We start from the raw sequence: 16998 nt of genomic DNA on the forward strand, positions 1-16998 counted from the left end.
TCTAGTGAACACTCAATACACCACCCGCCCCAAGGCCACCGCCTCTAGGAAGCCAATTATTCAGATGTTTGTTCCTTCATCCATTCAACACGTACTGACTGCCTTCCTTGTGCCGGATACCACTTGAAGCCACGGTGAAGAGGATGGTGGAGCCAAGCAGTGATGATGTTCTGGTGGGAGGTGTAATCCCTCAACCCCAACCAAATGAATGAACCTGATAAGCTTTCCCGGGCTTCCTCTTTTCTGCCCCATGTCCCTTCCAGTCCCTGAGCCTCATGTTGCATGGACACGCCTGTGTCTGCAGCCCTTTCTCTCCAGCCCTGAGAGTCCATGGATAGTGGAAAAAATATCCATACAGTTTAGTTTTTTCTACACCCTGCCATCCGAGTAGTGGCACTCACTACTACCTACTCCCCCACTTTTTTTTTTCCACTTTTTTTTTAAATTAACAAACTGAGGTTCAGATGCCTTGTCCAGAATGATCTCTAAATCCAGCTCTGCCTATCCAACTCCAAAGCCAGAACTCTTTTTCCTGATCCAGGCTGAAAACAAAATGAATCACCTATTATTTATATTTACAGACTTCCAATGGTGCCCAGAGCAGGGCCAGGCATGAGGCAAACACTCACACATGCCAAGTTGGCTGAATGTTAAAACCCTTACCTTTCCTCCTCCTCCTTCTCCTTCTTCTTCTTCTTCTTCTTCTTCTTCTTCTTCTTCTTCTTCTTCTTCTTCTTCTTCTTCTTCTTCTTCTTTTTTAAGATTGTATTTATTTATTTTGAGAGGAGCATGAGCAGAGAGAGAGAGAGAGAGAAGCAGACTGTCTGCTGAGCAGGGAGCCTGATGCAAGGCTCAATCTCAGGACCCCGGGATCATGACTGAGCCAAAGGCAGATGCCCAACAGACTGAGCCACCCCAGGTGCCTCACTTCCTGCTTCTTAAGCAGTATTTGCCTTATGTGGAGGGAGTGCTGGGATGCCCCAATTTTCCAGATGGGAAAATGGAGGCCCAGTGTGGTTAAGAGCATTGGTCACGTGGGGCCACTGGTGGGCTCCCAAGCCCCCATGGCATCTGGCAAACCTGACTTCTGCTATCTTATCTCAGGCCTAAGAGGCCATTTATGGCTCAGGGTGCAGGCAGAGATGGCCACTGACATAGGCCTAGTGTTGGGGAAGATGCCAGAGAAGAGCTTTACCATGTTGGTCTTGGGGAGCATGAGGCATGTTGTGTCCAAGCTCCCGACTGGGCATGCAGGGCCTCACTTTGCTTGCTGTGCAGCTAGGAAACTGTGGGGGCAACAAGGATAGAAGCAAGGACCAGACAGCAGCTGATGCTTGGGCCCAGGACGCGGCCCAGATGGTGGGACAAATGACTGGAGTCTAGAAACCTTCTTAAAGTAGAGCCAGTAGGGATTGAGGATGGAAAGGATACAGAGTGAGAGAGAAAGAAGAGCAGGAGATGATGCCTGGGTTTCTGAACAACTAGGGGATTGGAGGTTCCATTGATGGTGATGGGGACATGAGGACAGCCTATGGGGAGAGATTTGGGGGATGGTCAGGTGGGATACAGGGATGGGGACCATGCAGTCTAAAGGGACAATCATTCATTGCCCCATAAAAATGTGGGCTCTGGTTTTTTTGAAGTCAGAAATCCAGATTTTTGCCTAAAAGCTCTTGATTTTTACATGTCTGCAACAAATTCAAACTTGAAATGCCATGTCAGGGCTAATCCCATGCAGGTCAGATAAAGTCCAGCTGTGGGTGTCTGGCCCACAGGTCACCTCTTGTACTCATTTCCTCTCATTTGTCAAGGCTCACTGAGCTGCCCTGTCCTACGGGAAGCTGCCCATTAATGGTCCAGCTTGGAGATGCCTGTGGCTCCTCACAGCCCTTAGAAGCAGGGAAAAATCCAGACTGGGAGTGACTTGAAGGTAGATATGGAGCTTGCTCATCAGTTTCTCATGACTCTGGCAAACAATTTGGCCCAGAGAAGGAGTTAGTGAATGAGTATCCGCTGAATGAATGAACAACGCTTTCACTTGATCTGCCTTTTATATTGTATATACAGAAGCTGAGGCCCGGAGAAGGGATGTGAGCTGCCTCAGGTACGATCTGGGGCTGGGCCTGCTCACTGTTGAGCCTGTTTGTCACCTGGCCCTGAGACAGGGTGGGCAGGAAGAACAAAGATGATTGCACAGATCCTATCAAGTTTTGCCACTGGAGGGAAAGCCAGGATCCTGGGGAGCTCTGAAGTATCTGGTAGGGGAGACTGCTCTGGGATGTCTCTTCAGGATCTGCTCCAGTGGCTGCCAACCAGGAACTAGGTAGAGCCAGACCCTAGGACTGAACACTGCTGAGGGCAGCCTGGCTGGGGGAGAGGAGCCCCAAAGAGCAGGGTCTGACATTGGCAATCATTCTAACCGACAGCCAGCCCTCCGGGCTTCTCTTTTGGGACTTCGGACTCTGGTTCTTTTTGGCCCTGGGGAAGGCCGACTGTCCCGGGGACCTTCAGGATTTGTGTCCTGATGTGCCACATAGGGAAATCAGATAGTGGAAGCAGCGGAGGCCCCGGTCCCACTCCCTAAAACGTTGGGGATGGAGAAATGGAGTCACGGAGGCATTAAATGACTTTTTTAAGGTCACACAGCTAGGGAGCAGAAGATCTGGGACTCTGAGCACAGGTTCTGACTAAGACCTTTCTATGCCACTGAGCTGCACTGGCCATGGGCTTCTTATACACCATTCCTGACAACCCCCTCCCCCTATTTCAGTGTTCTCATCTGCAGAACTGGGAGAGAACAAAATTTGCCTGGTGGGGGGTTGCAGTTTGTGAAGATCAGACCCATCTGAGGAGCCAGTGCTTTGAGAAGCCCTATGAAGGGTTATGAACTTAAAGGAATGCTCTTCTGAGCTCCTAGTCTCTAAAGTTGCCGTGTGTGGCAATCACTAAAGTTTCTGGGGAGAGGTGTTTCATTATTGTCCAATAATAATAATAATAACACCCAGTGGTTACTGAGTGCTTACTGTAGCCAGGGCCCTACATGTGATTAACTCACTGGATCCGTAGGCCCATCTGAGAGGTAGGATCCATTGCCATCTCATCTATAGAGTGGGGAAACTAAGGCACAGAGAGGTATACAAACATGCTCAGGGTTATACAAATAGGAAATGGCAGAGCTAGGATTTGAGCCCAAGCAATTCTGCTCTCAAATGCATATTATTGCCACACAGCAATCCTACTTTCCTGCTCTGGTAGGAAGGTCCTTCTCTATGCCTAACCTAAATCCCAGTGGCTGCTGGCTGGATCCATTCCCCAGGTCCTTCTCAGGCAAAGGAGAAGAGTTGTTCCCTGGGATGCCCATCCTGTGCTGAAAGGCCTAAATTCTTTGGCTCCTGGCTCCTTGAGTCCCGGGTCTTGGCATGCAGGTCAAGGGATCCCACATAGGAATGCTCTCCTTGACTGATCATGCCCACACACAAAGCTCATTCAGAGAACTGGTGAGGACTGCACACCACCCTGGGCCAGGACCTCACCTCCTCCATGGCCTTCCTGCCTCCTTTCTTTTTCTTCACTCCCCCAGCTCAGCCTTGCCTTGTCCCTATCAGCCCCCTGGCTGAGTCTCCTGCACTGTGTTCTTCTGCTCATAGACTGTTCCCAGCTCCATCCTCACCCCACCCTTATGATGCAGACTCTCCTGTGGACATGGTATTTCATTTAACACTATTTAATATTTTCCCTTAAAAATCAACTGGCTTAAAATACCTAGTATGGCTTAAAACAGCAACTCTAATCAAGGGCTTCCATCTAATTCCTAGTTAACAGGAGCTACGGGAGACAGAGGAACAGGTGAAATGACACCAGTGGGGGAAGTGATCAGACACAAATTGAATGTGTGATGTGCTAAGGCAAATGGCCTGGTTTCTTCAACAAATGAATGGCAAAGCTGAAAAAGGAAGGGGAACTGTCAATGGACACAATGCAGTGTGCAGATTTGATTTGAACAAATTGACAGTAGAAAGACATTTTTGGAGACCATCTGGGAAAGCTGAACACGACAATGGGTGTGGAACGCATGGAGGAAAGATGAAACATGCCCGGCAAAGCCATGACATCTGGTGCAGGTACGTGATTTGTGGTGGGACCTGCTGGGGGACCCTGGGCAATTGCCCTCCGCTGCCAATCAGATTTCAAATTTCCAACAATAATATGTTAAAAAACAATGTACAAAATACCAAATTAATCGGCTTTCACTCCTGAGGACATTTATTTTAAAAGGAAACTTTATATCGCTCCCCCAAATGGAAAACTAGTATCACTTGCTGTAAGTAGAAGGTTACCATGAAAACAAGACAATGTTATTCAATTTCAGGCAGATACTGTTTCCTGCCAAAGGCGCTGGACTTAAAATCTGCCCAGTCTTTGTTATGAAGAAGGCCTGGGAGGGCAGTGAACACACTCGCATTGTGAGTTCACTGTATGGGGGACACTGGCCTTATAGGTAAGGTCTACATTTTCTTCTGCTCTTCTTCCATCAGGGAGGGAGCAGTGAGGAGTCTGGGGAGGCAGGTCCACCCTGCCTGGCAATCCCTGTGGCAGAGAGGGTCTCAGCTGGGGCTTTCAGCATCATGGTCCCAAAGCTTTAGAGCTGGGGTCAAGATGAAGAAATGGAAGCCCAGAGTGCATTTGGCAGGTTCATTTGGCAAGTCTGGGAGGTGGAAACCAGGAAGGACAAGACTTCTGGGTTTCTGACCTGCAGCCTTAGGATCATCTAACCTTTCTCTTGTTCACGGGTATTTATTGAACACCTAGTGTGTGCCAGGCACAGAGGATGGAGGTGGGGAGGGATGAACGAGACAGAGTTCCACAGAGCTGACATTTGGGGGTAGGGCCAGAGGAGACAAACACTAGGCAAATGATGAGATGATTTCTGATATTGGTGAGGGCAATAAAGAAAACAAAACTGGGGGATGTGGAAGATGATGACTAGGACAGGATGGTGCTGTGGCAGGCAAGGTGATCAGGAAGGTGGCATTCCAGCAGGGGCCTGAAGGACTAGGAAGGAGGCAGAGGGGAAATCTGGGGTCAGGTGGCTCCAGAAGAAGCCAGAGCATCGGCACTGTAAACTAGCTCTCAGCAACTCTTGAACTTTTTTTAAACTTTGTATTTTGAGTTAATTTCAGACCACAGCAAAGTTGCAGGAAGAGTACAAAGAAGCCTGTGTATGCTTCACCCAGATTCCCCATGTGCTAACACTGTATCCCATTTGCTTTATCATATTTTTTTTCTTGTTCTGCTCTCTCTGCAAGTACACATACACAGGTATAAGCACATGCACACACACTAACCAACACACACGCATTTTTTTTTCAGAATTATTTGAGAGTAAGTTGCCACCTTAAGCCCCTAATACTTCAGAGTATCTGTCCTAAAACAAGGACATTCTGTGACATAATCACAGTATGATTTTCAAAGTCAGGACATTAACATTGACTTGATACTACTATCTAATCCTCAGATCTTATTCAGAGTTGCCAACTGACATAATGATGTCCTCTCTGGAGAAACAATCCCTAATTCTTTTTTTTTTTTTAAGATTTTATTTATTTATTTGAGAGAGAGCGTGAGAGCATGGGGGGTGGGGGAGGGACAGAAAGAGAGGGACAAGGAGACTCCCCACAGAGCAAGGGAGCCCAACACGGGACTTGATCCCAGGACCCTGAGATTATGACCTAAGCCAAAGCTGGATGCTTAACCGACTGAGCCACCCAGGCGCCCCAAACAATCCCTAGTTCTTTTTTTTTTAATTAATTAATTAACTAATTAATTAATTTATTTATTTATGATAGTCACAGAGAGAGAGAGAGAGAGAGAGAGAGAGAGAGGCAGAGACACAGGCAGAGGGAGAAGCAGGCTCCATGCACCGGGAGCCCGATGTGGGATTTGATCCCGGGTCTCCAGGATCGCGCCCTGGGCCAAAGGCAGGCGCCAAACCGCTGCGCCACCCAGGGATCCCGAACAATCCCTAGTTCTTAAGCCTCCTTTACAAATATCCAGAGGGAAAAGCATTCTCAGGGTGGCATTCCAAGGAGAGCATCCAGCCTGACCTTTCAAAGTGAATGACACAGCTTGTGGGCAGCTGGCTCCAGGTGAGCTATAGCATGGTGCAGAACCACATCAGAACTCGATGCAAAAGGAAAAATGTGCACCCCTATATATACTTGCCAAAATAGCATGCTGTATTTTGAACCAAGTGAAATAGTTAATAAATAAAGTAAAATTTAAAAAGACTATATACACAATGCCCCAGTTCCCTATCCATTTGCACATCACTGTCGACCCTCATAAACCCACCCCACAGGGCATGCTGGGCTGTAGGGCCTAGAAACCAGAGCCCCTGTGAAAATGACTATTTGTGCGGTACGGTAATACATATGGTAAAACAAACAACAGCCTGTCTTTTCAGGTATGATTTTGACATTTTATTTACTTGATTACTGAGGGGGTTTTTTGGTGCCAGCTTAAATTCTGTGCCTCTAGTGAATGCCTTCCTTGCCCAGATCCCAGTCCTGACCACCACACACCAGACACATTGGCTCTGGTGAGAGCATAGATGATATACACATACTTTGTGCTCGACAGTCTCACGATAAGCCTGAGAATGTGCCCTTGGACCCACTTCACAGATGAAGAAAGAGAGGCCCTATAGCAGTTAGCTAAATCGAAGTATCATAGACTAGGGAGCTTAAGCAACAGAAACTAATTTTTTTGTGCAGTTCTGGAGGGTAGAAATCTGGATCAAGGAGTCTACAGGGCTGGTTTCTCCTAAGGCCCCTCTCCTAGGCATGCAGATGGCCTCTTCTCCCTGTGTCCTCACATAGGGTATTAGTCAGGGTCCTCCAGAGGAGAAGCAAGGGGATGTGTGTGTATGTGTACACGTACTTATTCATTATAAGGAATTAGTGTATGTGATGTAGAAGGCCAGCAAGTCCCAAAGTCTTCAGCTGGCATGCTGGAGACCCAGAACGCTGATGGTGGCTTCCAGCCCAAATGCTGGGAGGCTTAAGACCTGAGAGGAGCCAATGTTTCAGTGTGAGTCTAGGTAGGTGGAGCTCACTCAGCTTTTTTGTTCTACTCAGGCCTTCGGCAGATTGGATGAGGCCCACCCACACTAGGGAGGGCAATCTGCTTTGTTCAGAGCACCAATTCAGGTGTTAATCTCATCCAGAACACCTCATAGATACATTCAGAATTATGTTTAGCTAAATCTCTGGACACCTGTGGCCCTGTCAAGATGACACGCAAAATTAATCATCAGACATGGTCTTCCCTCTGTGTCTTGTGTCTGCACTTAATCTCTTCTTATAAGGACATCAGTCATATTGGATTAGGGCCATCTTAATGATTTCATTTTAACTTAATTTCCCTGATAAAGACCTTATCTCTAATACAATCCCATTCTGAGTCAGAGGTCAGGGGACCTGGGGTCAGAACTTGAACATATGAATTTGGTGCAGGATGGCAGGGGGAGGGGTGGGGGTACAAATGGCCCCCAAACAGTCCCTGACAGAAGGGACTCAGCTCATTGGGCCTAGCCAGCTCTTTCCTTCTCGGAGTTGCCTGGGTACCCGGCACCCATCAGGTTGGCATGCCCTTCCCCAGGCAGCCCGACCCATCCATCTGATGGCTGCCAAGACATGGCTAAGGCACAGATAGTCACCCGGTATGGATAATCTCACGTGCAAAGTCCAGCAATTACTGAGATGAAAGTGCTTATCCGTGAGAGCCCAGTGATTTCCCACCCTCTGGCCACCAGAGGGATCTTGCTAAGACACTGGACTGCCAGGAGAGGTCATTCGCGGAGGACTGCATCCCTGGGGGCTACCCACACCTGTGGTGGCTGCTTTAACCGCCCTCTAGATGCACCTGACAAGGACATGTGGATGGAGGCAGGTAGCCTTGTTCCCACTCGAGGGGCTCAATTCCTCTCTAAACTTGAGCTGGGTTCAGCTCTGGCTCCCCAATTCTTAAACCTTCACTGACTGACTCCGCTGAAGACATGCTTCTCTGGGCCCCTGACAATTTGGTCAAACTGAGCCTCTGGTGTCTACCTCACCTGTGCCTCGTTCTGGTCCAGCGGAAGTGCCTGAATAAGGAGGCCACGCTCACGGGGAACAGAGGGCCCTTTGCACTACCCAGCATACAGCTCTTCCCATACAGCCCAGGGACCAGCTGCTTCACACACAGTGCAATACTGGTGGGGGGTGGTGGTGCAACACAGGCCTCTGGTGTGGTGGAAGCCAAGGGGTTCCTGGAGGCTCCTTCCTGGAAGATCCTCCCCTGGCCTCCCAGCACAGCCGAGGGGCAGGAAATGGCCTGAGCTGGACCAATCAGGCTGTCGCCCCAGGCTTTACATCCTGAATGGAGGCACATGGCTATGAGCTCCGTGGGTGCAGGTACCCTTCCTTCTTCACAGCTGGGAGCCTGCACTGGGCGGAGTGGGAGGTGCTCCTGCCCAGGGCTCAGCCCACTTCTCCAGTTTCCTGTGATCCTCTGAACTCCCGAGAGCAGTACCTAAATTCCCTTTCACTCTAGCTGGCCACAGGCGATTTCAGTGCTCACACACCACTCACATCCTTTTCACACCTTTTCTGCCCTGGGCACTGACCTCTCCATGTTAATGGAAAAACCCTCTTCATCCCACAAGACCTATCTCAGCTCTACAAGAATCTTCTCTGCTTTCCCAGTGGAAGTGATCACTTCCTCTCTTGGATAATAACCATGCTTTCTTCAAACTTATTTCATTAATAAAAAGAAGACCTACAATTTATCAAGTGCCAACTGTGTCCCAGGTGGTTTCATGCCTATTAGGCACTCTTCCCAAGCCCATTTCAGCTCAGAACAGGAGGGCTGGAATGGGGATGTGTTCTGGATGGTCACTGGGGGCAGATTCTACCTCTAGGATGCCCCAGAGGCTCCCGGTCAGGAGGTGGGGTGTAAGTCACCTCCCTTTGGATATGGGAAGGATTCTGTGATGCCCTAGTGAATGGACTGCCACAGAAGTGATGCCTCATGACTTCTGTGGCCTGCTCATGAAAGGTGACACACTTTCTATCTGGCTCTCTCTCTCTCTAGGAAAACTAACTCTGGGAACACAGCCACCATGTCGTGAGGAAGCCCAGGCCACCTGCGGGGGCCCTGTGTGGATGTGCTAGCTGACAGCCAGCAGCAACTGCAAGATGAGGGAATCCAGCTGCCAGTCTTCCAGAAGCCCCATCTGATGGGAGTAGAACAGGATCCGCCCAAATTGCAGATCCACAGGAAGAGCAAACATCGTCATTGTTTTAAGTCATTACATTCTGGGGTCATCTGTCATACAGCCACAGCTAGTGGCGCAGTCACACGGAGTCAGGAAGCTTTAAACAGTGCAGACCATAGGTGAAGCAGGGCAGCTTAGTTGGGTCCATCCCTTGGGTTGGATGGACCATATTCTGCTAACTCAGGGAAGTCCCTTACCCTCTCTGAGTCTCTGCTTCATTGTCAGAAATATGGGGGAAGTAACAGGACCTATTTCATGAGGCTGTTGGGAGGATTAATGGAGACGCTGGGTGTAAAGTATTTAGCACATATAAACAGTCAGTGAAAGTAGGGAATAATAGTAATAATTACTATCGAAGGCTAGGTAGGATTCCCAGTCAGTCTGACCTCAGAGCCTGCACAGTCTCCCCAAGTCACGGAGCATCTGGGGTCTGACTGCCAAGTTTTTAAACAGACCGAACTTAGCAGCCAAGAGCTGAGCCCTGGGACGTTAGTGTGTGCTGCGTGTGCCCTGTGCCCTGTGCCCAGCCCTGGAGGGTCGGCCTGGCTGGCCCCCTGGGCTGTGCACTCAGAGCTGCGAGCCCACTAAGTTCACTCACTGGGGCTGAGGCTGAGGGAGCTCCTCCAGAGTGAGTTTCTTCACATTGTGGTTTGGATACACCTGCTCTTGGTTACTTCCAAGAGAAGCGGTCAGTGAGACCCACCCATCGGGAAATAAATTGACAAGTGGTATAATCTGAAGCAATCCTCCATTTGTAACCAGACACCCATAGTATGCTGGGGGGGGGTGGTGGCGAGGCTACAAGGTCAGCCTGGGGGGCATGTGAGCATGCAGAGTTAATGTTTTTTTCTTTTTTAATTTTTTTATTTATTTATGATAGTCACAGAGAGAGAGAGAGAGGCAGAGACACAGGCAGAGGGAGAAGCAGGCTCCATGCACCAGGGAGCCCGACGTGGGATTCGATCCCGGGTCTCCAGGATCGCGCCCTGGGCCAAAGGCAGGCGCCAAACCGCTGTGCCACCCAGGGATCCCAGCATGCAGAGTTATAATCACTCTTGAAAATCCCTCACTACCGAGGACCTGGAACTACATGGGCCAAGGGAACAGCATATGCGGGCCTCACCCTCCACTTCATGACACCTGAGGCTGTATAGATCTATGGGTGAAGTCCACCTACAGTTCTCTCCCCTTTTTCTCTCTCTCTCTCCTTTTGACATTAAAAACAGCATCTGGCTTTTAATACTGAGTAAAGCCAAGCCCATAGAAACATGGGGATTCTCACCCACTGCTGGTGAGGATGCACACCATTCCAACCACTCTGAGCCAGTGCATAAACCTCAGTGAAGCTCAAGGTGCTCTTATACTGCCCTGGTATGCACCCTACAGAAGCTCTGCAAACGTGAGCAAGCAAGGAGATACGTGCAAGACTCTTTGCTGCAACCCTGTCTATAATATCAAAAAATGAGAAACCACTGAATTCATAAAAACTGCAGAACAGATATTTGCACAATGGCATCGTTGTACAACAGAATACTATACACCAGTGAACATGAACGGATGTTATTATACATAGCAACCACGATAAATCTCACCAGCAAAGGTTGAAGGAAAGAAGCAAGTTGCATCTTGAAGAGATAGATAGCTGTGCACCCATGTTCACAGCAGCATTATTCATAATCATCGAAAGGGGGAAACAACCCAAGTGTCCAATGACAAATTAATGGATAAACAAAGTGTGGTCTATACACAATGGAATATTATCCAGCCTTAAAAAGGAAAGAAATTCTGCAATATGCTACATTGGATGACCCCTGAAGACATGGTGCCCAGTGAAATAAGCCAGCCACAAAAGGGCAAACACTGTATGATCCCACTTATGTGGGGTCCCTAGAACAGTCATATTCAGAGACAGAAAGTAGTGTGGGGGTTGCCAGGGGCTGGGCATGGGAGGAATGGGGGGCTGGTGTTTAATGGGGACAGAGTTTTGTGATGTCCTGGAGACGGATGGTGATGATGTTTGCACAACAATGTGAATGTACTTTGTGCCACTGAACTGGACACTTAAAAATGGCTAAGACGGTGGATTTTAAGTCTTTACCACAATTAAAAGATTTTTAAAAGCAAGTTGCAGATTACATCATATACCTGAAGCTTAAAAACATGTAAAAACAGCCTTTTTGTTAGCAAAGTTCTAAAAATGTGCATGAGAAAAATACAGATGGAATGGGGTGGTGGTGGCGGCGTGCTACTTAGGTTTAGCTCTGGGGGACTGGGGGAGGCCTAGGATTTGAGGGAGGTCCACAGGGGCCGCCCACTGCCTTGTAAGAGTTTATTTGTGAAGCCAGGCAATGGGTATACTACTCTGCATTCATTGCACCTGTTTCTTGAACGAGAGTCCCCTGAGGTCTGCTGGGCTCTGGCGACTGGGGGGAGGGTTCTGTGTCTTCCCGCGATGGCCCCCTGGCCAAAGCTGAAGGGTTCCCAGGGCCACCATCTACCCTGGCGGAATGCAGAAGTGCCCTATGAACATTCTTTCATTCTCGCGTTGAAATAAGCAGCTCTGCTCCTCCCCCAGCCTCAGCCTCTGGCAGAGCTCCAGGATTATTTTACATTAATTTAAGATCCCTAATGAAGAATAATTAACAGCTTCAAGGGAGCCTGGCACACCCTGTGTTTAGAAGTGGTTAATTATGCATTGTCTGCAAAACATCCTTTTCATACTCTTAAGTTTTGGGTCGCTGTTTTAAACAACGGAATATGGCATCAGGAAAAAAGCCAAGTGGTTCTGTTTGCAAAGCCTTCCTGAGGGTGGATCTGTCTGGGCAAGGACAGCCACCATTCCCTACATCCCTACTAAGTGCAGCACGTTGAGTGCTCTCCTGGAGTTGCCCCTGTCAATCCCCACGGGAGCCACGAGACATGGGCTAGCACCCGTCCCACATTGTACAGGGGCAGGCTTGGAGGGAAAGTGAGTTTCTGAGCACTCTGCCAGGATTAGGTCTGACCAGAAAGCCAGGTTCTTGTCTCCCTGACAGATGTGTCACTGTTATTTATGGTCACTCACTGGGGATGGAGAGAGGGCTGATCCAGCCCTGAGCATATCATTTGCTGGGATGCACAGTTGGATTCCTTAGCTGGCAGTGAGTGGCCTCCATGGCCAGACCAGCTGGTAAAATCCTGAGGGGCCCACTGACAAGCCATGTGACTTTGGGCAAACTACTTCTCCTTCCTGTGCCTCAGTGTCTCCTCAGCGGGGGAAATGGGATAACCACACCCTTCATGTGTTTGGGTTGCTGCAGAATTGGGGCTTGGAGTGGGACCTCACGTGCAGCAGGTGCTCAGTGAGCCTCAGCATTATAGTCATCTAGTCTGCCTTCCTTTCTAGGCTTGTCCCTTTGCATGTACCCTACACTTCAGCCTCACCTCTGTCCATTTCTGAACCATGCCAGGCTTGGTCCTACTTCCTTATGTTTGTTTAAGCCGTGCTCTCCACCCTTCCCTGTCTGGAAAAATCCCACTCCTACAACCAGCTCAGAAGCTACCTCCTGAAGGAAGACTTCTTTGATTTCTCCCAGACAGCCTCCCTCATGCTACTGGAAGCTTTGTGCCACCTCTATCTCTCATCTTTAATTTTCATGACTTGTAAGTGGGTCTCTTTCCCCTTGGAGGCTGGGAGCTCCTTGAGGACTATGCCCCAGTTGTCTCTGGGCTGCAGTATTGGCTTGGAAAAAGAGCCCCACCTGTGAATATGAACTTCCCAAGGTGGGAAGGGGGGGGTCGGGCCTAGGGGGCCTTCACCAGCTCCCCTGGAGGCTGAACCAGGTCGTGCTCCCCTGGGGGGTGGGCAGCTCTCAGCTTGTCACCCCCTCCCTACATTTTCATGGAGTCCTCAACTGTGTGCAGCACAAAGCCCAGCCCCCGGTCCCTGGCACCCCATTTTAGCTCCATGGTCTTTTGCTACCACCTGAAAACACTGCCCTTTTAAAGCTTCTGGGGTTTTTTTTTCCCCACATGCTTTTCCCTTTGCCTGGAACACCCGCCTTCTCCTTCTTAGCCCTGCCAACTTCTCCAGACACTTTACTGCCCGTTCAGCTGTCACCTCCTCTGTGAAGGCCCCACACCCTGTTCCTCCACAGATGCGCTGACCATGACTGCTACCTTTTCCACCTGAGCCCTTGTGGGGGCAGAGCTGTGCCTCAGTCATCCCTCCGGCTCCAAGCCCCGGTGTGCCACCTGGCCTCAAGCTGTGGAGTACTCGAGAGATTGTCTGAGGAGAGAGACCTGGGTCCAAATCCTGTGGCTCCACGGACCTGGCTGCCTGCCCTTCAGTCAGACAGCTCACCTGCTTGGAGTGGGGCTTAGTGCCCCATTGCAGTAGGGGTGAGGATTAACGATCTTGTGAAGTGCCCCACCCTCTCTCATCACTACCAACCAGAATATGCCAGGTGCCCCAAGGCTCTAACAACAACCCCCCCAGGGTGAGGGTGAAGGCTCCGCCACCTGAACAGGGTGGAGATCCCACCTGGTGTGGCCTTGGGCTCAGAAGTGGCGGTGCTAATCAGATGCAGGACGGGCCTCTTTCCCTGGCACCCACCCAAGAGTAGGGATCCTCCTTTCTGAGGCTGCCGTGAGACCCTCAGTGCCCGCCCCCTTCAGAGAAAGCCCCTGGAAGAGAAAAGAAAAGCTCCCATACTTTCCCAGAGCTGCTTGCATATTAATAGCGGTGGACTTCACAGAGTGTGAAATCGGGAAAAACGAATTCCCTCAGAATAGCTGGTATTCTAACTCCCTCCTCCCAGATCCTTCATTACGTGCCGTTGAAGGCAACCATGGGGGTGGCCCACAAGGCCCTCTCTGCTGGCCCAGGCCCCCGCGGTTGTGGGCCAAGGTGTGTGTGCAGGCACAACACACGTGATATGGTCAGGTTTGTTAAACATTCGGGCTCGTGGAGTCTGCCGCCTGCACCGTTTCAGGAAGCAGTCCCCAAATGCCACTATTACCAGTTCCAGATACCAAAAGATGGGTAAGCTGGGGCTCAGAGAGGGAAAGCAACGTGTCCAAAGTCCCACAGCAAGGGAAGGGACGTGAACTCTGAACTCTGGTCTCCTGACCTCCAGACCGGGGATCTCCCATTCAGCTTCCCCCAGTAGCTATCAGATAATTCCTGCTTGGGATGCAGGCAGTCACACCTGTTAATCACATGAGTTGCCTATTAGGTCGGAGGGAATGTACTGTGGCAGGGCCAGGCTGCCCTCCTGTGGGGTCACCTCTGCCCAGGATCAAGTCCACTCCAGGGCCGATCCCAGCAGCAAGAAACAATGAAACACAGCATTGAGCCACAGAACACTCCAGGGTGACCACTTCTTTGCAGAAAGCCTACCAGTTTCAGGGCTGGAGGGAGAGGAGGGTACAATTAAGCTGAGTTGCAAAGTGACCCATGGCAAACGCCACTGCCATTCTCCACCGATGGCGGGGACCATGGGCTGACCTGAGGAGGCCCTGCAGTCGGAAAGCTGGGGTGTGGGGGGACTTCATCTCACAGCTCATTGCCCTAAGGTGGAGGTCCTCCCTGGAGGGTCCACATACCTTTTATAGACTCCATGCAGCGGCTGCAGACACAGGAACTGCCAGTAATCCAGGCAAAAGGCCTTGAACTTGAGCATTTTCACCTTTCAGTCTCCAGCCAGGCCCCTGTCGTTCCTTCACCGAGACTCAGACGGGGTTGGTGGGGAGCCGGGGGCCTGGCCACTCCGGTCCACCCTGGTCCCGCCGCGGCTCCCACTCACATGGCCTGGCCCTGCCCAGCCGGCTTCTAGAGCACACGCCTCCAATACAAAGAGCAGCGCGCACAAAAGCCTAGCAACTCGTTGGTGCGCTCACCCGGGCAGTCTCAGACTGCTGCTGTCTCTGATGGCTGGTTCTTCTTGGGGTTCCCTTGGGGGTCCCCAGGGCAAACCGAAGCAGCCCCGGCTGTGCCCAGTCGCAGGGGCCCCTGGCCCATCATCCTGGGGAGCCTAGATGCTGGGGCTCCTGGTGGCGGCTCTGAGTCCCTTCTTCCGACCAGGCCCCTGGACACTCGGTGGCCTCACCCGCACCTGGCCGGGCAGTTGCCTGCCCGCCTGGCTGGCCCAGGGTGGCTCCGGCCCCAAAGACCTTGATGGGAGGCAAAGAGGGGGAGAAATGACAGGCAAACACTGACCTGGAGACCCGATCAATTACGTTTGGCAGAAGCCCGGTCCGGCCCGGCCCGTGTGAGCGAGAACTCCCCACATAGCCACATGGTGTGGGTGGGAGCCGCTTGGCTCAGAAAGGCAGGCGGAGAAAGACTGACACGGCCCCAGCGGTTGCCCCGGCAACGGGGACACATTGATAAAATCTAAAATGGAACCTCGATGACAGCTGCTCATTGGCTGCCAGGAGGGGACTCCTGTCGCTATTGCTAGCGAGGGAGGGGGGAGGAGGGCGGCTGGGCCAGGGGCCAGCCAGGGGCTGCTGAGCAGGAACAAGCAGGGCCACGGGCAGAGTGGGTGGCTCTGTGGCCCCGGGACCCAGCGGTCACAGGAGCAGAACCACCGGGCCTGGCCTCTCTCCCCATCCCTGCCAGTGGGTCCTGCTTCTGCTCTGACTGCTCTAGGGATCATTCCCTGCGCCTGCCACAGGGACCTTAACATGTCACTCCTGCCCCCGCCCTCATGTGGCCCCACGCTGCTCTCAGAATAAAGGCCAAACTCCTGACTGAGAGACTGGCTCCTGCTGACTGGCTGACCTCTCTGAGGCCCGCAGCCACCTGGGCCCCCTTCACGTCCCCTAATCCATCACCCTTCAGGTCTTCACATGCAGTGCTCTCTGCCCCCTCCTCTGGGGCAGTGACTCCTCATCCACCAGATATCACCTCAAACACCTCCTCTGAGCCTCCTTCACTCCGCACCCTGTCTGACTTGCTCCCTGGACGTGCCATCCTCTGAAATGATCCCGTTTATTTGTTTACTGCCGCTCTGTTTACGAGCATCTCCTGGGCCTCTCCCAGACAGGGCCCCTGTGTCTCTCTCACCCATCCCCCGGCTCAGCCCCATGCCGGGCCCACCGTGGGCACCCAGTCATCATTAGTGGAAGGAACGAAGGATCTTGGGTAGCAGAATAGAAGGGTCTTAGCCCATGAAACGCCCTCCTACGCACAGCATGAAGTAGCACCCCTCTGCTACTTCAGGTCTCTGAACATCAATTACAGGGAGGTGGTCCTGTAATTGGGAACGTACAGGGTGGTGGGCATTCTTATGACCCTCCCCAGCTCGAAGATGAGGGAACAGAGGCCAGAAAAGACTCTGTGCCCATGTATGAAGGGTGACATCCAGGTGACACCAGCCTCAGATGGGAGCTGGTGCTGGTGCTGGACAAGGCTGCCAGGCTCCTGAAGGCTAGGTGAGGAACCAGGGGCCCAGTCCCAGCCCCGTGCTCTGACAAAGCCAAGAAACAAAGTCACCTGCCCCAGGAGGGCATTTTCTGTAACTGGCAAACATAATGCTTCTAGAGCAGTGGTTCTCAATCAGGGGCTCTTTTGCTGCCGCCCTGCTCCCCACCGGGGAACATGCTGCAATGTCTGGAGAAGTCTGGGGTTGCCACACTGGGGAGGGGTGTGCTACTGGCATCTAGTGGTGTTTAGATGCTGCTAAACATCCTATAAT

The 16998-nt window shown here is 51.3% G+C and overlaps 1 protein-coding gene across 8 annotated transcripts in view; it reads right to left on the reverse strand.

Annotated features, from left to right (window-relative positions):
• The window catches only part of IQSEC1 (IQ motif and Sec7 domain ArfGEF 1), a 377913-nt gene that overhangs the window by 124139 nt on the left and 236776 nt on the right, over positions 1–16998 (reverse strand). The window contains exon 1 of one of the 8 annotated variants that reach the window (XM_025448618.3): positions 14903–15273. The exons of the other annotated variants lie outside the window; for them this stretch is intronic. Coding sequence (XP_025304403.1) covers positions 14903–14979 — 77 coding nt within the window. The 5' untranslated portion in view covers positions 14980–15273. Of the gene's footprint in view, positions 1–14902; positions 15274–16998 lie in introns of those variants that run through there. 8 annotated transcript variants of the gene reach the window in all.

The sequence above is a fragment of the Canis lupus genome, chromosome 20 (assembly GCF_003254725.2).
Source record: "Canis lupus dingo isolate Sandy chromosome 20, ASM325472v2, whole genome shotgun sequence".
Lineage (NCBI taxonomy): Eukaryota > Metazoa > Chordata > Mammalia > Carnivora > Canidae > Canis > Canis lupus.